The sequence below is a fragment of the Hylaeus anthracinus genome, unplaced genomic scaffold (assembly GCF_026225885.1).
Source record: "Hylaeus anthracinus isolate JK02 unplaced genomic scaffold, UHH_iyHylAnth1.0_haploid 5, whole genome shotgun sequence".
NCBI classification, from domain to species: domain Eukaryota; kingdom Metazoa; phylum Arthropoda; class Insecta; order Hymenoptera; family Colletidae; genus Hylaeus; species Hylaeus anthracinus.
In genome coordinates, this window is record NW_026535322.1 from 8,182,488 (window position 1) to 8,210,349 (window position 27,862).

At 47.8% G+C, this 27,862-nt stretch overlaps 1 protein-coding gene and 1 long non-coding RNA gene across 2 annotated transcripts in view; one reads left to right on the plus strand and one right to left on the minus strand.

The window, feature by feature from the left end:
* The window catches only part of LOC128895423 (uncharacterized), a 125,283-nt gene that overhangs the window by 58,009 nt on the left and 39,412 nt on the right, over window positions 1–27,862 (minus strand). The gene's annotated exons all lie outside the window — the stretch shown is intronic.
* LOC128895414 (zinc finger protein ZIC 4) lies at window positions 1,987–27,804 on the plus strand. Its single transcript, XM_054157970.1, has 3 exons — window positions 1,987–3,609; window positions 24,201–24,370; window positions 26,262–27,804. Exons 1-3 carry the CDS (start codon window positions 2,658–2,660, stop codon window positions 26,583–26,585), a joined length of 1,446 nt encoding a protein of 481 aa, XP_054013945.1. The 5' UTR covers window positions 1,987–2,657; the 3' UTR covers window positions 26,586–27,804.

Genomic DNA, 27,862 nt, shown 5'->3' on the forward strand with positions numbered 1-27,862 from the left:
GTGATCGGAGACAGCATGGTAGAAATATCAAATGGAAATGCAATACGTGTCTTATTTTGTCCTAAATTACACTCCATGAACATTCTATCACATCACAGAAGGCTCACAAATAGAAATAGATACACCTGTAATGTTTACTGCTATTTTCCCCAGACAGGTTATCATACGATACCTCGAAGTTATAAGACAAATGTCTGGCGAAGCTGGATATTGCTAGGTAGGGAATCGCCGAAAGATAAGAATTTGACGGTGAAATATCGAAGTATTTAATTCACCAGTTATCTCTAAACTTCTCTGTGTCCTTTTAACTCCTACATCGAGGTTTTCCGCTAGTCGGGGCCGTATCTCCACGCGGAAGTGGCGAGGAAACTTGGAAAAGGTCGATGCCGCGTGTCGCCGATTATTAATCGCTGGAAGTGAGTAAACTCGGTTAATTGGATAAGCAAATTCCGAATAACTGCTCGCGTGATTACGCGCGTGCATCCAGTTTTAAAGTAGGGTTAAACATCAACCGGGAAATTTCCACCTCGTTTCCCGCGGTAATTTATAAACGAGTGGCTCGCGTGACTCCGAGAGACTTTCTGGCCGGCTTAATATTTTTTCAGCTAATCGCGCACTTAAATTCGCGTTGCAGGAATAACCAGCCTTCTCGCCGTTACTCGAGAAGTTTGCTTTAGCGTCGCATCGTTGGCTCTGTTTGCGACGTTTCTACGGAAAAAGCGTCGTAAATCGTGAACAGGGTATGTTACGATGCGTGTTGGTAAATATTACGATCCTAGCTGATGATTAATTCGTGGAATACCTACAAATAGATGAGCGACTCAACATGAATTTTGTACGTCTGCTATTGGAATACTCATTGAAACAATTCCGTCTATCAAAGACTTATACTTTCCGAAAGTTTAATCAGGAGATTAAAGTAATTTGTTTACTAGGATTCTTCGATTAGGCAGAGGACACCAGTCTTTAATCCAATTAAGCAATCGTCGCGGAGCCTAAGTGAAACAAATGGAATGGCTCGAGTTCCAATCGCTCCAATTAATAATTTCTTCAAAAGGATATCCTTTGCGTTCAATATAAGTGCTTAAACACCGATGTTTGGGATTCTACTCCAATTCTCAATATCTCCTAAAAAATTCATACGCGAATCAACAATTCTCAACTCCGAAATTTTCGAGCACAATAGCGAACTTGTACATTTCTTAAATATGAAATCACTTCATAAATTGTCGTGTATTCACAAGATCGCCCAGAAACGGTTTTACGTATTATATCTACTCCAATTTACAACACCCCTCTAAAAATAATCAGCATACTCCGAAATTTTTTAGTATACGGCGTACCTGATGAGTTCTGAAAGTAAGATCTTTCGATGGTCCTGGAAAATACATATCAGGAGCGAGACTTGGAAGGTTGCCACGGCGACTCCACGCGGAATGTCGTCGGGCGTCGACGTCGCGACGCCCCTGTGGCCATCCTCCGACGATAGGCGTTTACGGATAGGCGGAGCCGCGACATGCGCTCTGACGCGTATCCAGCCTCTGAAAACTGACCAGATTGGTGAGAGGCCTGGGGAGCGAGCAGGCCTCCAATTGCTAGGACTGCGTTAGGTCTGCAAGTGCCATCATCGCCAATGGGACGCTGGTATCCACCTGGGAACGTCCGCCAGTGGTGGAGCTTGCGGCTGATTCTACTGTGTTGCTGGTAGGTCATGGTGGGGTTAGAGGGTGTTTCCAGCAAAGGGGCTGGCAATGACGCACGAGGTTGCCCGAACAGTCTCTTCAGGTACGGAAGAGGGAGCGAGAAAGATCGAGTGGAACGGCACTGTAGACGAAGAGCTAGAAAGAGAGAGAGAGAGAGAGAGAGAGAGAGAGAGAGAGAGCGCAGGAGAGCTATAGGCAGGACAAAGAGAGAGGGAATGGTTCGTAAACGCCGAAATCGGCCGAGTTGCTCCACGGCGGGAGCCCAGTCCTTACTCTCAGTCCCGCTGTGAACGCAGCAAGGAACGCCACGGATGTTTCATCCTCCCAGATCGGTGCGTTGGAGGACGTTGACGTGACTCGTGCTCCCCGTCATCGTCAGCGTGTCGTCGTCTTCCGTTGGCCGCGACCGAACCAATCGGTATCGTCAGTCGTTTTGGAGCGGGATCGATGCAGATCGTCAATAGGCTGTCACACGCCCGTGACACCGACTCTTTTTCAAAGGTATCGGAGGGTTAGAGTAACACCTCAAGGACTGAGAATATTCTCTCGAGGAAAGACTGTCTTATTCGTGAAGTGTACGTGTCGTTGTATGGTGAACGCGTCGAGAATCGGAGATCGCGATGATTTGTTAATCTCGTCCCGCGACGTTCCAAACAGTAAGGATACTTCCACAGAGTCCAAACAGACGAACGATGTAACGTATTCGTCGACAAGCAACGAACTGTGAACTCAAAACAAAGTGTATTTACATAGACAGTGTACTCGTCAGTGATAATCAAGTGCGCGATCTTCTCGTTAATTCAAACGTAAAGTTAACACCGTGCCGCAACCGTCAAACTCATAGTGGAGGTCAACGGGAGAAACCGCGAGGTCCATGACGCGTTTTCACACGACGTGAATGTACTCCCGTTCCTTTGTCGTTAAATTCTCGACCAGCGGGTCCTGACGATCATAATGATGAACGCGTTTTTGGACGGCGTGACCTCGCACCCTCACCATCTAGCCAATCTGGGCATCAAACTGTCACCCGGTGGTAGCGGATCCCCGGGGGTATCCACGGATCCTGGCGCAGGTGTGCAGCCGTCTCCAGGTGAGGCTCCGTCTCAGCAACATCACCACTTCCACCCTCAAGGCTATCCACCTCACCATCCGCATCCGGCGTCGCACATGGCGCCCCACATGGGTCATCACATGAGCCACCATCCGGGATACGCGGCTCGCGACTTTCTGCTGCGTCGAGAGCACGAGTTCAACGCGACCGCGAATCCAACGACTCCCGAAAGCGGCCTAGGCCTTTTCACCCCGTTGCATCACGACGGTACGCCAGCCACGATGCAGCAGTTTCCTCATCATCCGAGTCAGCATCCCTTGGCAGCGAGTCACTACCCCGGTCATTATCCCCAGGACTCGAGATTGCCTCCTCATCATCAGTACTTGGGCGCGCCTCATCTGACGCCAGCCTCGATACATCACCAACAGCATCCCGCTGTCAGCCACCCGAGTCATCATCCCCATGGAGCTTTTCTGAGGTACATGAGGAGCAACGGAACCGGCGGCGGCGTTCCCGGCGGCGTACCCGGCGGCCAACGTCAGGAGATGTCCTGCATGTGGGTAGACCAAGATGCGCCGGGACCAGGAAGGAAGCTGTGCGGCAAACTCTTCAACTCCCTCCACGATATCGTGACGCACCTCACGGTGGAGCACGTGGGCGGACCCGAGTGCACGACGCACGCGTGCTTCTGGCAGGGATGTTCGCGTAACGGCAGGGCCTTCAAGGCCAAGTACAAGCTCGTCAATCACATAAGGGTGCACACCGGCGAAAAACCGTTTCCATGCCCGTTCCCTGGCTGCGGCAAGGTTTTCGCCAGGTCCGAGAACCTGAAGATCCACAAGCGGACGCATACCGGTGAGTGATCATGTCTCTTGTTTTAGTGTTCGTTGATTCTCTGCTCTTTCTGATCGCGAGGGTAATTCTTCGAGGAAACTTTGTGCACGTTCAAGTTCAGATTTAAATGTATTTCTTGTTCGAGTAGTTTAGCAATCAGCGATCGATAAAGTCCTTTATCAGAGACACGTTAAATGTTCTTAATATCCTGAGTCTGTCGCGTCTCCCATAATCTTCAACATTCGTCGTTCTCCTCTTTTTTCACCAACTCGCAATATCTTCTTTGGGCCGACCACCCCATGCCCAAACAACTCGAGGAATGCCTCGAATTCCCCGGGATATGCGCGTTTGGTCCCTTTAAATCCCGCCACTGGCTGATCCAAATCAGCCCCGGAGCCACCGTTTCCACGAACGAATGGGCCGTAATGTCGAGAAATCTGGTGGAAGCATTCCTAGACCACGATCCACCTTGGTACGGTCGTGCTCGACGAAATTGCCTCCACGTAACGCGCGTTGAATCCCACGCTATGAATCACGCCAGAATTCTCGTCGTTAAACGGGACGGGGTGGCGGAGGGGTCGATTAATTTGAGAACGGTCACCTACACCGTAGGATGAACAAAGAAGGGCAATAATCTTAGGCGAAATCGGTCGATTTCCACCGAGGGAAGGGTTGCTTCTCAGATGCATAAATAAGGCGCGCGAGAGGTTACTATCGCCGTATTTCCGTCTCGTTTTGGTCGCGTCGTTTTCATCCATGAAACGCCCCCGGCGCCCTCGAGTCGTTTCAATATAATCAACCGACTCTTTACGATGACAAGAATTTTTCGGGGCGCAATTAAGAAATTACCGGGCCATATATCGTGCCGTTTTATGTCCGCGTCCCTGGACAATGTATTTACATACTTACATATATACGAACGACGATCAGGCCATCGCCATTGGCCTGGACCCGACGGACAGACGCCAGGCGTCCGACCAGAGGCAACAGACGCGTTCCTTTTCGAACTAATGTTACGAGATTCCTCCCAGGACAGTCGTTACTAATTTCAGCTTGTAGTTTTATTGTTTGTCGTGAATCGTGGCGCGCGTCCTTTTCTACTTTTTTGATTGTTAATAAATATTATCGAGAAGGAGCAGTCCTAGGTGTTCGTCACAATTGGATCTATTCGATTTTTTTTGCATTTCTCGATGTTTTTTATGCGTTCCGAATTAAAACATGAAAAAGAACGATTACTATCTATGTGCGCATCTACGTCTTCGTCTTAGCTTCTGTTTTATTCGTGTCTGAGGAGTGGTTTATCCGAAAATCTTGAAATTTGATACGGTGGCTTCTGCGTGCAGATTTTCGATGATACTATAATTTTGAAAAAAAAAAAAAAAAAAATTGATGAAAGATGGGGGATATTGTCGTAGGGGGCGCCATATTTTAATTTGGATCGCTCGTTTTGGTTCAGTTGTAACGTCTCGTAAAACGAGGGTCGCGTGAATTCATTAACACGTGCATCTGTCGCTCTTTTGTATTTCTGCGGTGCTCGAGCAACTCCCGACGTAAATGGCAATCTTTAGTTTTGCGACAGTCGCGGTCCAATTTGCATTCGCGCGTCCTATTGCTTGGCCGAGGTGCCTTTTCGAGTCACGTTCTGTTCATGTCATTTTTTACTATACCTCAGAGATGGGTAAAATTTATATGGAGATAAGAACCTTCTTTATTTGTTACCGATCGAATAAGAATTTTGCAGCGTACGTTATTACCTGTATCTCGTGTTGAACTATTATTTCCATAAATTATTTTGACCACTCCTGACATTTGTGGTACATGCTAATCGAGGTTAGGCTCAAAACCAGCCTCTAATTACGTTTCACCGTTACGCGTTGTGCGACTCTGATTTATAACACGCACACTACCTTATATTTGCGTAATAAAGACGTTAAAATAATAATGTACGCTGCTATTGATTCTGTTGATGTCTCGGTTGTAAAGATATTGAAATAGACAGTGGAATGCTCAGATAATGGATGATCTACCGTAACTAGATGTTACGTAATATCTGACCGCAAGTTAATCACTGCGGAATAGGCTAGATCTCAAATATTGTTTAAACAGACGTGGATCAAGCCTTCTTCGCGGCGGATAGAACATTTTCGACTCAACAATTTTACATTTTCTCTGTAAAGAATATTAATTTGCATTAAACTTGCGACTGCCATCAACATGTTTCACGAGTAAAGACCTCGGGAACGTAATATCGTCTTGTTAATGACTTTGGACGATGAAATCGCGTATTCAAGCGCTCCAACGTTTTCAGATTGCACGTATGTATTTCCGTTCACAGGGATTTAATTATGCGCGCGTCATCTAGCCATCCTTTGTATCAGGAACTGTATATCACGCGCGACCAAGTGTCGTTTTCATATCAAACTGGATGTTGAGCTTCCAGTGTCCCGTCGTTATTGTTCATAATTAGGCAGCAATTTAACGAATATCTTGAAACTTTTCTTTTTCTTAGCGTTTTGAATACTGTATTAAAACTCGAGGAATTCGCTTTCGACACATTCGTTTGGTTACTTTTATTTCAAAAGCACTCGTCCATATTAATAATTTTTCGACGACGTATGAATATGTTTATAATAAAAGAGAAATGAATTTCTGTGGCGACATTTTGTAGTTGAATCTGACCAGAGGAGAAATCAATTAAAATTCATTTAGCTGCGTGTCGGTGAACGAGTAAAGCCCTCTAGCAACCCCTTTCGGAATAAATTGGCATTTTCAAAAAACGCTCCACGCACGACTTCACGCTTTGTCTCCGAGCATTCCCCGTTCACGCGCATGTATGATCACGCTGCCCCTTTATTGCTTCCCTCTTTCGGCGTTCTCGCGACGTACAAAGCCAACTCGAGCCGGAATTCTTTGTTTAATCACAAACGCGCAGGACAAATATTTTGGTGCGTGCAAATTACCCGGTGTTATGAAACAACCTCCACGAGCGAGAAATACGTATCATCGAGCTCTTTCCTTCGTAAAACAGGAATTCGTCGAATTTCATCAGATTCACTGCAATCGAAACACGAGTTAACATTGTATTCTATTCATTCGCGATTCGATCGATCTTTTTCAGCACAAGGAACATTATGAATCGGATGGTCACGTTCGGTTAATATTTGTGAATTTTAAATTTCACTTTTAAAGAATTTTTATATCGCCAGAATTCATTGGGGAGCGATTTCTGTTTGAACTGTCGTGTTCCAAACAGTTCCATTGATCATCCCCGCCGCATTGAAAGTCTCGTTTCCTCCATCGCGGGCAGGCCGATCGTGCGGGTGCGGGTTCGAAACTTTTCGAATAAGAAGCGTTCCTATTAATCCGCAGATGTGACCCGGTAGAACGTTGTTAGCCATTAGGCATAAATTGATATGCATTATACAGAAACGCGCTCCCTTCCCCCTTCGGGCTAAAGAAGGATGAGACGAGCGAAGAGATGAGAGAAAAAAAAAATAGAAGAATAGCGTTGTAACACGTCGAGGCGATCTCGCATGTGCGTGGTGCCAGCCGTGACGATTGGTCGGATTGACAATGGTTTCCCCTGGCTTGCGCGCCATTGGTTAGGATTTTCGGAGGGTCATAGACGCGTGGAATAAGGGGATGATACGGGATGAGTCGACGGGGGTTGTTGTGGAATAAGCGTTAAGTAGGGGCGAGCGTGTCGAGGAAGGTACAGAGAAAGGGGACCGTGCGAGTAAATGGCTTCTCTGGTGACGAAACTGAACGATTGAAAGTTTCCCTTCCTTCGTGATCGCTTGCGCAAAGAAATATTCAATACTTATTACGGTAAGCAAGCCTGTGGAGGAGGAATTCCTATTTGAGCTAAGCCGATATCTAGCGTAAGTTGCAAAGTGTAGTTTATATTTTACAAATGCTTACTTCTTTAGTTTGAATCAACGAGGAAATTCATTTACGTCTGTTGGACTTCAAATAACTTGATATACGAGAAGACTATTCTCTGCACTTTTTAATTAACTTCGAGAGGAGGCGCACCATCAAAGAACGGAAGATAGCTTCTTCTTTATTTATCCGAGAAGAGGGAACTTCTGTATGAATTGTCACCGCGGGGAACGCGGTGAAAAAGCTCAAGGATAAGCCTGCGGGTCGATAAGGACGAGACAGTCCTTCGCGCCTGCACCTCGAAAAAGAGCCACCAATAAAAAACCACCCCCGCTTCTTGTTTATGCCGTGGCTTTGTTATTTCACCGCCTACACCTTCATCGATCGGCCGACAACCGAGTATTCTCTCATCTTCGACAGCGCGGAACGCGAAACGGGATACGGCGTGCCGGAAATGTGCTCCGTCGAGGAGTTGAGAAGGAAACGCGTCTTTGGAATCGCACTCGTCTCGCGGCTAACGACTTCCTCGAGAAATGGTCGATACGAAATCGCGATAACGGTTCGACTGATCCGCTCCCTTAATTTATTTTTGCTCTATACTTCTAAGCATCCAATGGAAGTTGAAACATGTTCGTGTTCCACACCATTTCGTATTTTCCCTGACCATCGATAGCAATTGTAAAATGTTGGAATTTTAAAACATGCTTGTAATGAATAGATCAAATAATTGAAAGGTGAAACTCGTAAAATTTATTGTACGGTAGCCAGGAGATGGTGGCCCGAAGGGTCATTAAAAGAGAATTCGTGCGTCGAAATCAGTGGCTGTGTTCTTGTTGCACCGCGAGGCCCGAGGCCACGTATATTATTTGAAACTGATTTAGACTGAAAGATTTGTAGCAAAAGCAAGCTGCCGGGAGTGGGCAGAGCCGTGGTTGCAACCCCTGGGGCACTGTTTCGGACCATCGTAACCGTCCCAACTCTTAGCCATTCCCGACCATACGGTCCGCTCGAGACGTTACGCCTTCAACCTGTCAATGGATCCTGGCTGGAATCGCGGTTTAAAATCGGACGACTCTATCGCGTCGTGGGCGACTTCGTGGAAACGAGATAAATCTACGAATCGCGGTAGCAGGATGTCCATCAGAACTCTATGGACGTGGGAAATTTGTTTGGACGTGTACAACGTTTCGTGAAATTGATCGCTTCTTGAAAACCTTAGAAACCTGTGTATATTTCAAATTTAAGAAATAAATTATACGTGTTGCGTTGAGTTTAGACCTTGTGTCCGTGTTGGGATCTAGAATTGTCTATATTTAGAGACGTGATGTGTTTTGGCATCGGTTAGAACGGATCCGAAATATTCGTTTCATTTAATGAGCCGTGTTGGTTGTATTTCATGAACCCAGACGATCATCATTAAATTTAGAATATTATTACATAGATTATATATCAAATATCTATCTTTTCATCCACTCACGGCCAGGAAAACTGGGGGAAACGATTAAGGAACGTTTCATTCGCGTTAATGAACGCGAATTACATAGTAGGAAGGTCGTCCTCTCTCATCCATCGAAGCCGGAAGCGGCTGTTGATACAGTTAATGGTGTGTGTCGAGTTTGATAGACAAGCAATGGCGATCGAAACGACGGAAGCGACGTGAACGCGGTCGACGAGACGACATCGTTGAACGCGAAACCCGTGATGCAGCCCGATAATAGATACCGCGGCTCGCTTGATTGGCTTCTACAAAAACAGAACTGGTTAATTATCGCCTCGATCCACCCTTTCCGAGTCGCGTTCGCAGCTTGCCACTCTCGCTCAGTCAGCTGAAAAAATAACGAGGCCACGCGCTCGCTTCACTCCCCTCACTTATTGATCAGTGGGCAGAATGGTTTTCTTTCCGGTGTCTTGTCGATGTGCTACGTATTTTTATACTTCGTCGTTTATTTCTGCGTATCACCTACGCTTCTATAAATTTCCGCTCACCTTTCGCGGTCAAACGTCACTTGTTCCTACTCGACGAGCATCTCGCGGGTACAAGTAAATAAAAATAGCCAGGAAGGATCTATAAACAAGGCTCTAATTCTATATCTTATGTATAGATATGTCTTATGTGTTTATTGAGTCGGAAACGTAAAATTAAAAGCTCGTATACAGACTGCCTCTGAGTTCAGTATCGGATAAGAATTGTCCGAGACGAAGATTGAATTCGCGACGAGGTGAATCTTCAACAAGAGAAAGCGTACGCTTCGCGTTACCAGTACTCGTAATTTTTAACGCGAATCGTTTGATCGTTCACGTGGGAATAATGGCTGAAGTAGACTTCGAAAGCGCCTGGTCTGCTCTTCGAGGGCCGGCCGAATGAACGCTCCGCGGAGCGGTTGACGTGACAAACAGGTTTCTCATTAACGCTCTGCAGTTTGACGAGAAGACTTCGAAACCGCGCGACACTAATTGTAAACTAACGCGACATGTGGCTACCAGAATCGGGATTCCGTTGCGATCGCTGCGCGCTGGACACGCGAATCGTCGGGTGATTTAATATGGAAACGTTGGGCTTTATTATTTTGCCATTCATCGTTGACGCATCGACGTCTGATTGGACGGGTAGTTTTGATTCTGAGTTCATTTTTACAAAGGAAATTATGCACATTAAAGTGTTTTCCTGGAAACGTTAGGTCGAAGTTGTACTAACCAGTTTCCGTTTGATTCATAGTCTACTTTACTGTTTGACTCGTCTATTTAAATGGAATGTCTATCTAAATTTTATAAGTTCACAAATATTTTAACCCGTTGGATCGTAGATATTTCGAATATATTCGTGACTCGTGTCAAGACCGTGTCAGAATTTCGTATAAGAAAATTATACCTGATAATTCCTCCGTCCGAGGGTACACGGCGTCGAGTTACGAAATTAAATTATAATACGACGCGACCGTGGGGGCCCCGACTTCGGACGAGGCGTCATAGTATTCCTACGGTTTTTGACGAGCCCTTCTCAGGTCAGTCCTCCAAAATCCCGTGGGACAGAGAACGGAAGGAGTTGGTCGCTCGTCTTGTTCCTGCGATTGGACGTTCGTGGAACCTCCAACTGTCTTCGAAACGGAGAGAGCGGACTTTTTAATCCTATCGTAGAATTAATTGAATGGCAAACTCGTGATTCCTTCAACGACAAATTATACCTACGATCGACTACTTACATAATTGACCTGGCCCCCGGTAATAATTCGCTTCGCCTCGATCTAGATAAGCGTGTTCTTTACGAACTAGATTCATGGCATTCCTGGAATGCCCCTTTTCGGTATTCATGGCATTCATACCGATTTCAGGCATCGAGGGTTATTTCTCTTCTACAAGGTTTATTTTGAAATATCTCGTAAGCGTCGTTGCTATAATTTTGCATATGGAACACATTTACGGGTCTTGAAGTTCTTACGCGAACCAGAGTGACTGAGTGAGTGATTTCAAAAATCATTAAACTAAGGACCACCCTAATGTACAAATGAGTCGTTCGTTGCACAAATCGATTAATATGAAAAGTTATCGCTATACCAAGTGCTTTGACACTTAAATTTAAGATTTTTCAGAAAGTAGAGTTAATCGATTTGCGCGGCTCATATATCGAATTACAACACGAAGAAAAATTTGCGTGACGATGCGGACGAGGATCATCGTGGTCCCGCGAGGTCTCACGATCGTCAGAATCAGTGCCAAAAGTCAGGACGACCATCCCGGGAGGCTGGTACACGTGAAAGCGTCCCTGCGTGTGCCTGCACTAACGACCTATGTAAATGTTCTATCTGTTATCCTTGTCCCTTATCATTTTATCCTCCTCCGCCAGTGATTCCAACGCGGAGGAAAAGAGGGAAAGAGGAAGCGAGACAGGAAATCGAAGGGAGGTCGAGGATGGAAAAGGAGAGAGCCTCGAAGAAGAGAGAAGAGGGTCCAGCATTCCAGAGCCCGGTCTCGACCCGCGACCCTCGCCCCCTAAATCATCCACCGCAGCTAGGCCGCAATTCCGTTTTGTTTTCTCCGCTCTTCTCCTCGTTCCTTCTTTTTACGCTCCCACTTTTTTTTATTTATTTCTCCCCCTTTTTCGACCTTTCCTACCAGACCACGGAGACAACCGCTCGACCCTTCTTCTCCTTCGTCGTCGTTGTTGTCGTCGTCGTCGTCTTCTTCTGCTTCTTCTACTTCTGCGTCTTCGGTGAGATTTGACGAAGAGAACTGTGGGAAAAACACATCCTGACCCGAACCGAGTGACAAACCGAAACGACGACACGGTTTGGCCCGACCCTTGACCTCCTCGACGCGTCAAGATCACGATGGCAAATGAAACGTACGAGACTTTTATCGAGAACCACGAACACGTTAACCGTCAGCAAAGGAAGCAACAGAACTATCTCCGGAAACTCTGAACAACGAGACATTAAATCATCGAGAGTGAACTAATCGATACGAATCGATTCACCTACTTTTCACACGCGCGTCTTTCAAGGTGCGAGGGAGGAGACTTTGGCGGAGCAAATTAAAGGAGAATCCAGAAACACATCAAAAACCACGGAACTACTGGGTCTCTCGTGTTCCGGGTATCGTAAACGATACGCCTATTCTTTCCCCTCCCGGAGCAGTTGGAGAGTTCTTGCGAACCTGAGCGCGATGATCCGGATATTTGGTGTCCTGTGGCATCGGGGAACGCGCGAAAGAAGCGCGTGGTGCAAGGTCTCCGCCCCTAGGAGCAAGTGGAATCGTGTGCACGGATCTGAGAGTCGCTCTGTCCCTCGTACGACGCCGTTGGCATTTAAACGGTACAAAAGTATAATGTTACGGACACTCGATATTTTCTCGATGATCGTCATTGTGCCGTAGTCGTCTTTAGCGCGCGGCGAAACGCATTATTCCATCGGGGCTACCGTACTCGCGGTGGCAACCGCCGAACCAACTTCGGAATGATTTACCCCGTCTTCGGTTACCCGCTCGTCTCATTGTTGCTTCTCTCGGGAAAGGGAAACGGACCTCTTCTCAGAGATGGTCGCGACGTCGATGACCGAATCCTTCCTCCGTCTTGGACGGATTCGGAATGCTTCCGAGCAGGCGGAACAAATTTCTTAGGAAACAATTTGGGAACCTTCCTGTTTCAGATCTCGATCATTCCGTGAATATGAGATTCTGAAATTCGAATTTTCTAACACCGAACCCGGTGTTAGTGGGTTAAGAGCGTAAAAGAATAAGTGGAGCGATAGAAATAATAATTTGGAAAACGTTGTCCGCTGAAATGATTCACAAAATGATGAAATGTATTTGGAACTTCCTTCCTGTTAATACTTCCGCCAGTTCTGGTTCTTAATTCGTGAACTCCGAAGTTTCGAATTTTTAACGTACGGCGAAAAACAAGTTCTCTCTTGCTTAAACGGCCAGAGGAAAATATCACGCGTTAACGGAAACGCCTCGGCGATTATCGGTAACCCCTGGCGAGCAGACTTTTTCGAGAGTGGTAACGATCTCTCTGCAAACAGAATAACACGCGGTCACTTAGCAGCGTTTAATTTCTCGCCACTATTTTGCCAGCACCGCCAGTCGTTCTCGACCGTAATCCACCGCTGCTGCCGCGTCGAACGATGGAAATGGAAGAGAAGAGGGACAAGAAAAAGTTCATCTCGAGCGGAAGGGAGAGACCGGAGTTATTTTCTTGTCGAACGGCCCATCGCGCGGAAGATAACCAGAAATGTTTGATTTCTTTTTCCACCCTCTCGCCCCGTTCCCTGTTGTTTCGACGTCTCCGTTGCACCTACGCATTTACGTCAGCCCGTGAAAACCCCCCCGATAACATATTACGTGTGCCTCGGACGCCCGATTTAATCCGCTTTTCAGGGAAAATGTAACGGATCGCGGTCCGTACGTCCAAACGATAAAATAATAACCCGTTTCCGGTGCGAAGAGTTTTGAGCGTTCACAGAAGCATATCGCCGCAACTGCAATTCCTCTTGGCGTATTAAAAGAACAAACCTGAGCAACGGTTGTAGTTTTAGGACCTTTATCTTTTCTTCATTTCAAAGTGAACGCACTGTTAATTGGTTCCATCATCTCAAATTCGACCCTCGAAATCAAATGGTACGGTTCGTCTCAATTCTACGAAAAGCTCGCAACATTTTTAAGTTTAAGTTTTAGAACAAAAATTCAGGGTAGCTAATTAACCATACAGGAGCGAGGGCAGGCTCAGGACTCGGAGAGTCGCATGGCTCGGCTCGATCTTGGACAAATGTTCGAGAGATCCCTCGTTGACGAGGGTTCGCTTCTGGAAACTACGGTGTCAAGCGAGAGATAACGATCGAGCGAGTTGGTACACATGTTAAAATCGCTGTACGCGTTACGTGAATTTATGGTCTGTTGCCGGGACAATGAGCAGAATGGGTTGTTAGCAAAGCGTAAGAATCAGTCGGTGCCGCGTATAGATCGCGCAGATTACGCATTGTTCGCGGCTAATTAGGATGCTTTACCCGGTGAAACGGTGAAACGCGTAGCGCAACGTGAATGGGGATCGAACAGCCAGCTGGTCCGTGCGAAGTTTGCGGGGGAAACGTGGAACATCGCGGAAAGAATAGTATGGGAATTTAATTAAGAGCTGGGTACCTCGACCCACTCCTCTGCGAACGAACGATAGAGAATGGCCTCGGTTCGTTCATAAGAATTTTGAGCAACGTTCCAACGCTGTTCAAAGCTTTTAGAGTTAATTAATTTCAAATTTTTCGATCTACGCGCAAGTTTGTACGACTGAGATTAGAGCGAAGCTGAACCTCCAAACGCGACACATAAATCACCTTGAAATCGCAAAAACGTTTCAAGGGAACTATCGCGCGTCAGACAGCGAAAAGTCGCGATAAATAAATTTCCAGCGTGAAACGACACGCGAACACGCCAACGGCGTATCAACGACGGAAAGGCTCGTGTCGAACCGACGCGAATAAATGAGAAGCCGGCGCGGCGGGAAGTTTGAGGCAAAGCTTCCGCGTTTATATTCTTTTCCGAGTAAACGATGTTTCGCGAGACAACATCAGCAGACGGAAACAGTGACGTAGATAGGATCGAGGATCAACCAACTTTAATGTCCACTGCAACATCAGCGATCTATATTCATTTGTCACTGCCGAGACTAATTGTTGAATTCACTCTCTTATTTCCGAGGAAGCTTTTGTATACACATTGTCGTGACGGTTGCAAAAGACAATTATATCTTAATTTGCGTGTAGCTACTTAATTCGCTAGCGAAAGGCGACCGAGTTTTAATTTTATTTTAGCGCTTTTAAAAACATGATAAATTATATAGATAAACAATGATTCCTCTAAATAATACCCGGCTCTGAGTTAGGTCTGAGTTACCTTGGACGAAAAATATGGAAAGTGGTCGAAAAAGAGATAAAAGGGGGAGGGAAAACGAGAGTCAGTTATATATTCGCAAAGAGTCTCGGACCTCTAATGGTTTCGATGCGCTTGGACGCGCGCGCGCGCGTACCTGTCCGCCAATGCGTGTGCACTGTGCACGCGTGCACAGCTATCCTTCATACGCTTTCGCGTGTTCTCTTCGCATCGATGCACGCACACGTTGCCTTCGCGGCCCTATCGTTGCGAACGTAGGAGGGTGGCGAGGGCCCAGGCCACGCACGGTCTGCACACGGGCGTGAATTATGCCTCGCGCGAGATGTCAAATTGCTCGCCATATCGTAAAATATACAACTCCTCGCACTGTGGGAAACATTATGTTCTCTCCCACTCTGCCGCGATCCCCATCGGTCCGATCCTTCCTCCGTCGTTCACCGATTGGCCCCCTTTCCACTCGGGACGACCGGGTCGGGCCCGTCCGGTGTCTCTCACCCCTATCGAGACGCGAGCATCGCGCGATTCGCAACGTGATTCGTGTCTAAAATCGATCACTGTTATACCTCGACATCAACGATTTCGACGATATTGAAATATGTTGCGGTCTATAGGAAATCAAGGAAGGATACGACGGTTGAGTGTCGAACCACGTCCGATTAATAGACTGACAATAATACGGCCGCGGTGCGGCGTGGAACGCGATCTGATTTAGCAATCTCCTCGCCACGCCCTGTGTCTAATCGTTAGAGCAGCCCGGGTCTGTTCATTAATAAACCTAAAACTGGCCCACACACGAAAAGGAGCTGGGAGAGTGGCGCGTCAACTGCGAGAGGTTCCTTGGGACTCTCAGGCATCTCGCAACCAAACGCAGGAACGTGCGGTGAAAAGAGGAAGACAAAGATAGACAGGGGGGAAATGAGAAAAGGAGGTGGAGACGAAAGTTCGTCGACGATCTACGGCTCTGGTCAGCGCGAGAAACCGTCGAATCATCGACAGTCAATAAATATCGATCGATCTTGCGCCAGCATCTATTAATGACTAAACGTCGGCTAACCAAATTAACCGTGACTAAAGCGCGTTTAATTCGGAGTTCCACGATCGCTGGCAGCATTGTTTTTGATAGCACAGCCTCGCTCGAGAGCGGCAAAACCGGTCGATGATAATTCGTGTTTTCGAATTAACGTCCGCTCGCGATCCCTCCCCCTTGTGCGTTCCGATCCGTGCATCGTTTTCAACTGGATTTTTTCAAAGTCGAGTCTGTAAGAATGATTTATAAAGCGAGCGTGAATTATTGCGTGCCGCGGTCTCGCTAATCTCACCGGTTAAACGAAGACTGACACTCGATTCCCGTCAGTGTTTTCCGTCTCTCGGGCGATTTAATCCTCTCCAAATCGGACATCAGCACCGCGATAAAAAAAAAAAAAGCGGGTAAATTTACAATTTACGTCGAGTATTCGACGAGGTATCGCCTGCGGAGGCATTTAATTCGCGGGTACCTGGTAACTCGACGCGTCTTGTTCCGTTCTCTTGCTCTCGTTAGTTCTTCCTTCGTGATCTTTTAATTCTTCCACGAGTATCCACAATGGGAGGTAAATCGTGAATTTTTCGAGCCAAAGGAAGATTGTTGCATTTCCTAATTCGTATGTTAGTCGCGGCAGGCGACGAGAGACCCAGGAACCAGTGATATCAAATTGAAAGTAAAACACAAAGAGGACAGCGACACAAAGAACGGCTAAACGAACCCTGTCCAGGGTAAGAACGACAGCGGAGGACCTAAGTAGCCGTATGCGCGTACGCGTCCATCCAGCACTAGAAGCACAATTCGTTCCAGTTCTCGAAACCTGAAATGCTAATCTGCCGACGCTCTCCTTTGACCGATTACTCCCTCTTATTCCCACTCTCGCTCTCTTTCTCTGGTTCATCCCTTGTCCCGCCCTCGGTGAAAAGTTCTCTCGATCGGCGACGCAACCTTTTCGCCGACTCGAATCGAGTCCGAAAAGTTCCTTTCGGAAAAATCCTCAGCGCGGACAATGGTGGTCCTAACAAGCGAGTCCGGCTGTCTCTTTCTCGCTTGGACAGCCCTCTCGCGCTTCCGACCTTCTCGCTGGCTCTTCTGCCGTTTAGCACCGGTGCACAAAGATGCGACAAAGCGGGTGAACTTTGCCGGCGTGCAGCCCTCTTTCGTTTCTCTTCAAGGGTGGGGGGGATGGGGTGTGGGGGGCAGAGGGGTGAAATCTCAGCGAACCGAGTCCGGCAAAATCTGTTTGCTGTTTTCTCTGTGGCCCGTGCAAAAGTTGACGAGACTTTCAGTGGTTGTTGAATAGGGGGATAAGGGCGCGCACCTAATACCGTGCTTCTCAATGCCAAGCTTCGAGGGCTCTCGAGTGTCGCTGCCGCTGTTTGTGTACCTGCGCGTGGAGGGGGCACGTTTCGATATTGGCGTTGGACTGGTTTGGAAACCGTTTACCATCGGATCTACGGTTAGATGAATCCATCCGATACACGAAGGATACAACTCGGGCTTCGATGCTATAGGACAGTTCGTCGGCAAACGTACAATATTCTAACGAGAGAACGTATTTCGAACCGATACGATTTTCGGACGACGCAAACTTCTCGATTTCCATCTCGCAGGGAGATCCCTCCGCGCGAAACGCGACGAAGAGTCCGTGGTGCCTGTTTCCCAGCGAAGACATTCAATTATGGTAGATCGGTGCAAAGATACGTGGCAAACCGTGACAACTATATACGCGCGGGTCAGTGTCCAAAAAAATGCCACCTTCCACGAATAAATAACGCGCGCTTTGCATACGGGAGAGTCCCTCCCTACGTGCAGGGCCGTACGGTAGCGAGGAAAAGAATTGGCTCGGGTCGCTCGAAAATCTCATTTCGACGCTTCTCGTTCGTCGTCGGAAACGTGGTTCCTCTATGACCCGAAATTCCGATCGAGGCATCAATTTCCGTGTAATCAGCTCCAGAACCAGACTCGCCGTGAAACCCTAGTCCGAAGGTTTTTCTGTGTTCGCGCGGTCAACGGGGAGGACCTGGTACACCGACCCTGGTAACTCTAGACGGGCACCAACATACCGTGGCCCATGGCGCCCCTATCTTTTATGCCAGCAGTTTCTGAAAATCTCCGAGTTTGATCTGACTCCGTGCTGGAAGAAGGAGGACGGAGGACTCTCGCGAGAGAAAGAGAGAGTGGATGAGGGCAGGGAGAGAAAGATTAGTTGCCAGCGACAGCAGCAACCGCAGCAGCAACACGTGTGCTCCGCGGTCCCGGAGTTTACATAAACACGTATAAACGTCGTGTAAACCGACGGGCGAGAGTAGAGTCCCTCGACAATCGTCCGCGCGAACGTGTGCGAGTGCCTCGCAACGGTAGCATCCCGACTCAGATAACGGCCAAGGATATACGACTCTAAACTGCACCTACGTGCAGGACACTGGGCTACCGAATTTTCGAGAAATCTAGATTCCGCGGAGAGTTTTTGGAACAACTCGCGACCTCGGAGAACCGGATCAGAGGACAGTCTGTCGGAAGGGAAAATGTTATCTTTCGTTCGATAGCCGCGAACGAGGCGGCGATCTTTGGCTGAATACGTCAATCAATGGAATTATGCAATCTCGTTTTCTAACCTACGAAAGATTTTATCTCCGAGCCATCATCGGTCAAAGATAATCGAAAGAGTCCTCGTGTTTCTCGACACGAGTTTCGTCAGCTTGCAAAGTTTCTATTCGTACAACCGAATACCCTTCTCGGTTAAGATCACCGTCCGCGTCACCTTCCATGATCGATCTCCTAACATTCCACAGTTGCTACGACTTCTCTCAAGCAACATCTTTGTTCCATCTCGTCGCGATACGAAAGATCTAGATCTCGTCGCGATTTTCCAAACTCTTTCGAGATCGATCGGACAAGAGGGACCCGTTTAGCTTCAACAAGACTTCATTCGGTCCATTCTTTTGTCTTATCTCGACAAGATCTGTAGGTGGTGGTACGACTTTACAATAGAGATTCTCAGCGAAGTATATCATCGTGAGGTGTTTCTCCTCAGAAGGTAGGAGCTGTAGCATCGACGATGGAAGAAACGGGAGAGAACGGACAAACACTCGAATTACCTCGGGAAAGAAACATCTGCCGATGGCGCTCTCCCTTTCGGAGCTAACATGGCGGAATGATCGGAGCATCAACCGGTAGTTACGTTTACCCACGGATTTGCGGTTCTTTTTTTCGCCAACCTCGTGCTTTTCCCCTGCCTTCGACTTTTCCTCGGAGCTTCGCCCTTCCTTGTTTGCCGATTCACCGCGGCGGAAGCGTTTCCAGGCCCGCTGAAACATTCTTGATTCCTCGCCTTTTTCGAGGCAGGTTCGCGTGGCGTCTGAAAAGGAATTCGTGTAAACGGGAATCTAGCCGCATTGATCTCACCGCGAACCATGGAAACGACACCCATGGCGGCTGCTACTCTTCCTGACAAAAAATAATAACAACGAATCACCGACACACATGGATAGGGGTTCCTTTCAATCTTCTAACACGTCAGCTGATCGACACGGAAAACGTTCGTTCGAAATTTCGAGCTAGTAACTTTCAGAGAATTATAATCGAAAGATTACGCCACGGTGCACCGCGGTTCGAGAAGTTTAGAAGAACAAAAGGGTTCGTAAATACAAACGCCGAGGCCTGTTGCAAAAGGCAAGAATCGTGATGCAATCAATTGCGCGTACCAGACACTTCCATTTTCGGCCACGCGATGATTATCCAATCACGATCTGCCGGGCCGACCGATTCTAATTCCAGCCGAGCCCCGGTGTCCGATGTTCGTGCAGCTTTCATTAAATCGCGACGTTCACGTTTCGATCCCGCTTTTATCCCGCCACGGAAAGCTCATCGATCATAAGCGGCGGCGCGCGATCGTCCGATCTTGAAGCTTTCTCTCTCGCTCTTTCTCAATCTGCGTCTCGATCTCGACTTTTGCCACGAGGACAAAAATCACCCTAGAGGCGGCGGGCAAGGGGAAACGGGACGCCGAGAAAGAAGGACGACAGGACGGTGCAATCAATTTACAAAACGCGAACCTCCCCGGCCTTATCTAGATCCAATATCTCATGGTCCTAATCCGTGCCAAGATCGATCTCGCCGACTTTTCGGATCTTATCGATGGCGGCGGGAATCGACGCGCGGCCAACAGGAATGATTTCTCGGTTTTCACTAATACCGAACGTATAACAAGAAAATTATCCACACGAGAACCCGTCGATAATGGAGGGGTCGAACGAAACGAAACGGAAGGGAACCGAACGGAAGAGAGGCTGCCCCCGGGTAGGTTTCCCAAGGAGCGGGGAGGGTTTGGTTTTCTGGTACGGTTCGCAACAATGTCGGATGGCCCGGGACCTGGTGTCCTCGAGTATAATGGTCGCGAAAAATCATCCATTATCCTTCGATGGACGAAGAGAGAGGGAGGAGAGTCTGAAAGCCGGCACAATGGTGTACGCCCATATATCACTCCGAAGATTTTCCGAAAACTGCAGCTCAATGAGTCTCCAACTAAGAAGCATTCAAGGAAAGATGGAATTCTAGATTGCTTCTATGCTGCCTGTTCAGGGTGCGAACCGTGCCACCGAGAATTTCTGTTCGAGACTTCTCCAAGACGGAAGTGTATCGATAATAAATCTTCCACGGCTGTATATTATGCGTCTGTAGCGAACTGCGAATTTCTTTTAAGTGAACTTTTCATATCCACGGTGAGTTCTCGAACTGCCTCGTGAACATTGCGAAAGTGCCTAGTGCTTTACGCTATTTAAAATACCCTAGGTATGCGGGTTTAAATAATTCTAAACGATAAACTGTCGTTGGGAGTACGGTATTGTTGAAACAGAACTCAATCGAATGAACGAAACAGAGGATTTTCAGACATTTGAGGTTGTAGATTGATCAGAACTATTCTACCCCGTTCTATTTACACTTCGATTAGCATCTTCATTTTCTAATAGAGTCAATCTTCTCATTGGAAAGTATCCGAATTCGAGATACGAGTGTGTATCGTGAATCTCTAAATATGCGCCATGTACAGATATTGAAACGCACACGCGTTCACGTACATGTGCCGCTCTCTCTTCTTCGATCCCAGCCGTAGCCAAAACGATTATAATAACTATTTTATCCGGCGCGGATCTGGGCCATTGTGCCTCCCCATTCTGAAAGTCATAACACGGTGCCTACACTGCCCTTCGGGAACTGCTCCTCGAGGCTCCCTTCTGACTGCGCTACACTATACCTAAACCCGGTGCACCATGAATCTCGAGTTCATGTACGCGCCTGTGTGCGTTCGCCTTCTTATCCCCTGGCAACGATGCACTTTCGTGAACGCGTATGCGTGCAACTACGCTTTCCAAGCTCGACGTTACGAATGATATTTGTAAAAATTAACAGACGGCTATCTAAGTAGTCTTCCTAATGGGGAGCCCTCTTAATTGTACAAATTATCGGTGTTATTCCCCCTCGCTCGTGTAAAACAAGTGCGATGAGACGCGTCTGTACCATCTCGCGTTAAAATTCACGCAGAATCCTTGGAGCGGATCGAAACTTCCTTCCAGTTAAGTCTCCCTCGCAGAAGAATCCCGTCGCGTACACAAGAAAAGTAGATGCTCAGGGTTGTGCGTCGCGCGTGTATTGAGCCCTCTTCCTATACGACTTCGCACGCACACGCGTGCATCTCCTCGCGCACGACCGTCGGGGGCAATATTTCACGGCATATTGTTGCCATCTGCACACGCAACCCCGCGCGCACGACAGAATGCACGACGTAGGAGAGACGCGAGCTTTTATTTATCTGCTATTTATTTGCCAACGTGCTCGCTACCGAAGCGGTCCCGGCGGGCTCACGACCCTGCCGGGGACAGATTTGAAAAGTTATTAATCGTCCCGTTTTTGGAAGGAGCGCGCCAGACCCGGGGACATTTCTCCTTTATGCCGCGCTGGGATAACCGGGCGTCGTTGGCACCTCGCTCGGAACCCTCGTTTCGATTGGTTCGAGAGGGTTCCTCGAGGAGGTGCGAATCGGTGGGTGGCGACGATTCACGATGAATCGAATGGAACGAGGCGATCGGCACGTGGACCGTCGCGATCGGAGATCATCAATTACGGGGAAACTAAGTCTTCAATTTTTCAGACACTCGTGTCGCTTTAACCCTTTGGTCTGCAACGACGAGTGTGTCTCGTGGTAAGGAATTTGGACCATAAACGCTAAGCACGAGTCTGACTCGTGGTACTTTGTGGCCCGAACAATCGAGAGACAACGTGTAGGTTAAGGGGTTAAGTCGCTGACATTTTCGAGACATGTGCGTCAAGTTTCCGAGTTCCGGAATCCAGTTATTCCACTAGTCTGAAAAACCAGATCAAACGCTTTATATTCTGACAAATTACCACGATAATAACGTCGAACGCGGTTCTTTTATCGAAGCAAAGTAACTGACACGCGTTTGAATTTGTCTACGGTATCTGTGAAAGAATCGCTGATTGCAGTCTCGCGCCTAGGTGGTAAATCAAACTTTCTCGATACGTTTCGTTCGCGTTTCGGATCGGTTACGCGTATCTGTCGCGAATTGCAAACATTGAAACCTCTCCGGTAGTTGGCGAGCAAGGGAAGTTGAAGCACAGTCATGTGAAACGTCAGATAAGGCGGCGACACCACGCGCGGACCGCTATCTTTCCAGGTTCATAAATATTTAAAACGCCTTCTTATGACGGCGCTGCCATAAGTACCCGCAGTCCACGTCCGAGCGATTTAAATATAATCTGCGTGGTGGTGATACGTCACGGGAACATGGCAATGTTATCGCGCTTTTCACACGTGAGATGAATAACGACGTAACTCCGTACCAGTGCGAAAAGTTACCGCGCTTCTTTGTAGCTATTCGCGTCGATGTCGACTTTCCACGCGATACGGTCGATCGCATTAATAACTGAAACTAGTTTTTCCTCCGAGAAAAAAATGGATCGCGTACTCTGGGAACAGGTAGCGAGTAGAAGACCCGAACGATGATGGAAGAGAAACGAAAACTCGTCTTTGAAAGCATGAATTACTTTCGTTGTCAATTTAGTCTGGAATAAGATTAATATTTTTTACATCAAATTCGAACAAATACATCTTTTAACGAGTTTCTAGTTTTAAGCAATTATATAATCACGATTACGTAGGGCAAATTATGTAAGGCAAAGGGTTAATCAATGGAGGATATCGGATACATAATCACGTTAGGCTACAAGTCATTTTTGGGAAAGTACACTCATTATGGAACAATCGCGAGCTGTCGAACGAAAGATAAAAATCTCTTCTGTTCTCGAGGAACACACATATCCCCTTCCAGCGAGTCCACGTTTTTACGTTCCGCTAACGCGAATCACGAATTCAAGCCGCGACGGTCCCCTTCATCCTTCGCGAGGGAGCGAGGACAAAGTTGGCCACCATTTTCCCCATAAAAAATCCGCCAAGTTTGCGCTTCCTGTTCGCGCGTCTCCGCACTTCTCGGAGAGAGCGCCAGGAGGAAGTCCCGGAAAAGGGAGTCTACGTCGAGGGAGGGAGGGGGTGTGAGCCGACGGTAAAATATATTCCAGTCAACTTCCGGTGGAAATAAATAAGAGTCACGCCACACGGTCTCGTTGCGCCCCGACGACGGCGGCCATTCGTGTGCAGGGGACCTTATCTCTCGATATCTCTGCTCTCTCGCCCTAGGCGAAGAGGAGCCACCGGGAGAGAAGTGTTTCCACCGGTGCTCATCAAGATATCTGGAAATCACGATGAAACGCTCCGCGATACGATGTAATCGCGTTCGAGCCCGCTATTGTAGCTCGCGAGTCCCCGCGAGCTTTTTCCTCTCTGTCCCGGAGAAAATATTTTTCCTGTTGTTTCCGTATTCCGGCGATCTTTCCGGGGAGTCTTCGCTCCTCCACGCGCGATAATTGCACCGTGCGTTCGCAGGCTGTTCCGATAACAAATGAGAATGCTCGGCTTTCCTGGGGCTAATCTCGAGTGAAAAATATCAACGTAAAGTCGAACACGTGAACGTTATGGCTGCTCGTGATAAAAAGAAATTATAGCGTTTCATCGGACATACCCCGGTGGCTACGATGGCGAGGCTTTCCGAGCAATGTACCTTTCCGGTTACCCTTGCACCGATAAGATAACAGACGCAAAGTATCGCAACACCTGCTAATTCGCGCGTAGAAACGCCTAGGATTCTTCGTGGTCAAAAATCATCTCTCGAGCTCGCTTTCAATTATCGTTCCTCGACGCGAGCGTACAGAGTGCGCCATCTCAATTACGAAGTCATTAATTCCCGTCTTCTTTTTCCAGGAGAGAAACCGTTCAAGTGCGAGTACTCCGGCTGCGAGAGGCGGTTCGCGAACAGCAGCGATCGCAAGAAGCACAGTCACGTTCACACATCGGACAAGCCTTACAATTGTCGAGTTTCCGGATGCGACAAGTCCTACACTCATCCCAGCTCGTTGCGCAAGCATATGAAGGTACGTTCGCAATCCGAGGATCGATCGAGACAAAAGCGCACACAAGTTCACGTTTCAGATAGTTTTGCACAAGTTAGATCAGTCTCGTGTTTCACTGTTCGGAAGGAAAATGTTACTCACTTGGTTAATTTCGTACGTAAATCCAAGCGGTAGCCCTTATTACTTTCTCCGCGTTGTAACGTAATCGCGTGCCCATTATTTCGACGATCACCGCACCCATCTTTTCTCGCCTAGAACCGAATTTGCATAACGAACTACCGGCGCTAATTAGCTCGTTCACGCGTTCGCCGCGGTTTCCTCCCTTCGGCGTTAAATTATCGCAGCGTGTCGCTGGTGTTTTTCATAAAGCCGCGAACGTATCGAGGTGTGTCAAGAGGAACGGGCCGCTTGTTTCTCGTTTCGTTTCACGCTAGGCGAAACGCTAGTAGACACGAGGCGAGGCAAAAAAGAATGCCCTTGTGGAAAGAGATGTTCTTGGGGTATATCCCGGCGCATGGTTCATGCACGAACGGCTACGGAATCTTAATAGGAAATTATCCGTGGCACAGAGAGGAGACGGAAAGAGAGGCAAAACCGTCCAAAAGCCAACTCCCGAGATACGTGCGCGATAGGTTCGTCGGATAGGAACGAGCACCTTTCGCTTCTCCACGCTTTTCGCCGGCCGTGATTCGCGGAAGGCAGTCGTCGAGATTTGCTCACTGAATTATGAACGAAGGACCAGGGGGGGGGGGGGAGAGAGAGCGAGAGAGAAAGATGGGAAACGAAGCCTTGATCCCCGTCTCCCTGTGTCCCGGCTTCTTCGGTTCAGCCAACGCGCGCTCCTTTTGCTCGTGATTCCCTTGATCTCTGAAGCGATAACTTACGACGATCAAATACAACTAGCTGCGTTTTCTTTCGGTTACACGTCGGGACGTATCCCATGGATCATCTCCGCGGTATAATTCCACGGATCGTGGAAAAGTAAATTAAGACCGCGGAGACAGGATTTACGGAGCTCTTGCGCTTCGCCGGCTTAACGTTCGAGGACATCGCGTCGGAGGACTTGGGGATTCGCGAGGGTAGGGTTTTCGGAGCCTTCGACGATTTTACTCCGCGATCGACTCGATACGAGCAGTACCCACAGACATTTTCAAAGACGTGTACTCCTAACCTCTTCGGAAGGGGTTACTTTCATATCTCCATAGATCGAACATTTTTATTTCTACCATCTCTTCTGAACGTACCTTGCACTGACCAGTCGCGCACTTATGTGTGTCGTGTGAATCAAGCTACGACAGGTATAGTCGTCAAACACGGAGCGTCAAAGACTGAAAGAGTCGTGGAATACTGGATCGCAAAAACGGCTATATATTAGGTTAACTTAACTTTCATATTTGTTGAGACCTGCTAACCCTCCTGTAGCTAGGGTTACCTCGGGATCGCTAAGCCCGTATTGTAGCTGCGTACGCGCATGCTACAGACCCTGAGCGAGGTATAACCGCAGATATTTGAAACCTCAGTATACTCGGTATAAAAATGGTTTTGGAGTTGACTACCTGCGTATACCTTAATTGCTTGGAGTGCAAAGAGTTAAATGTAACCGAGTACACATCCGAAACAGGATACAGTAACAAACAATTTTCTAGCAATAATTCACGGTGTAACTATTCATTGAACGTGATATCTGTGGGTGTAACCTTACGAACAAAGGTTGAGAGTAAAAGTATCTGATCGTAAACGGATGCTCCATGTCTCTTAATAATCACCCTATCTTCTCCTACCGCTTTCCCATATTGGGTCCTCGAAACTCCACCTCCGGCAAACTGAACAGCTTCTACCCCTCGAGAATGAAACACGAGGGTTACGAAATTTGCCGTTCGCAACTAACCTTAGGCCCCGCCTCTTGTTCCAGGTGCACGGTATGACCCTGGGCGAGGGCAAGATAGGAGGGGGCTACGAGAGCGAGGGTGAAGAGAGCAGCAGCAGCGGGGGTAGCTTATCTGTGACCGGGCACACGGAGTCTCCTCAGCCGCCTCCGGTTGTTCCGACAACGACCACGGCCAACCCACCGTCGAGTCATCTTACGGCTCGAGGGCCAGAGTTGACGGAATGGTACGTCTGTCAGCCGCCGACGGTGGGACCTCAGCACAGTCCGTTGCCAGGACCTCCGCCGCACCATCACCTTGGTCCCCATCACTTCAATCCGCTGATGCATCACCAAGCGACTGCCTACTAGTTCCTCCCGGGAACTGACGATCGGACCAGTTATTCCAACGAGATCCACGTCGCCACGTCGACCAGCTTCCACGAACGTTCGCGTTGGACCATGTAAGAACACACCCACGGCACGCGAACATGGTCGTGGACGACGATCACTCGACTTTCACGAAGCCTCATCGAGAGAAGCTATCGAACGGAAACGCGCGAGATCGAATATGAAATGGTCAAGATCCTTCGTAGAAGAACGCGGCCGTGGCTCGTTTCCCACTAGGAGTCGATAGTTCAGTGATACAGGGAGAGGACGAGGAAGAAGACGAGCTCGTCGTTGAAATTGTTTCGAGAATTGTGCATTCGTAGGGACTATACTCGCGACCAAAGGTAGAGCGACATCGACTCTTTGTTAGACTGTCATTAGTATTTATTTTCACCTTGACCACGCGTCGCATTCAAGCTCCGATGCCTATCGAGTTTTATGAGTGAAACGCAATTTCGACTATCGCTTCTTATCGTCGTGGCGAGCAACCTCGTGACCCGCCAACGAGAACACGTAGTGTGCTAGAGATATTCAAGTTCGGGACACGCCAAACCAAAAAGAAAGTTACCTCTGATCGGAGCGGCGAGGTGCAATTGCGAATACAATTAACCTAAATCACCAGCCTCTGTTAGAACGCGAAAATATCGTGTAAAGCGTTCTTGAACGCGAAAAATCGTATCTTGTAATCGTGGCGTAACGAATTAACCGAAGCAAATCGCGTTACACCGATCGCGTTCGTGTCTCGATTTATCAATTGCGACGCCAAGAAACGACTCGGCAAGTCCTGGCTTAATTGTTCCTCCGAAGCACAACCAATCACGCCCGTTTCTACCGGACTCGCGTCTAATCGAAACGTTGATAGCGATCGAACGAATAACGTAGGCGTTAACGAAAAAACCGTTGTTGTATATATATATATATATTATAGTTGAAGCCGTCGAAACGGAGAGTATTTCGCGAACGATGTCGGGCGGATGTTCGAGATGTATGATATGTACTACGATTTTTCTTATGTGTGATATTCTGTAAATACAGAGACTTAGTGAGCGATACGCGATCGTAACATTATTCCAATGATTATCATTTTCGTTGTGTATATGCTTAGGCTGTCGGAAGAGCGAGAAAATCCGAGCATCGACCATACCTGTATCATATTATAATATTTGTTTTGCAAAGATCTGAAATATATTGACGATGCGGTACATTAGAAAACTATCTGGTATTTTTCTGTCACGTAAGTTACCCATTCCCGTCGTTTC

What these genes read in the sequence shown, in the direction of transcription:
- LOC128895414 (XM_054157970.1), top strand. Translation starts at nt 2,658, where the DNA reads ATGATGAACGCGTTTTTGGACGGCGTGACCTCGCACCCTCACCATCTA. An exon ending in CCACAAGCGGACGCATACCG is followed by an intron (nt 3,610 to 24,200) that starts GTGAGTGATCAT and finishes TTCTTTTTCCAG; the next exon opens with GAGAGAAACCGTTCAAGTGC. An exon ending in CGTTGCGCAAGCATATGAAG is followed by an intron (nt 24,371 to 26,261) that starts GTACGTTCGCAA and finishes CTCTTGTTCCAG; the next exon opens with GTGCACGGTATGACCCTGGG.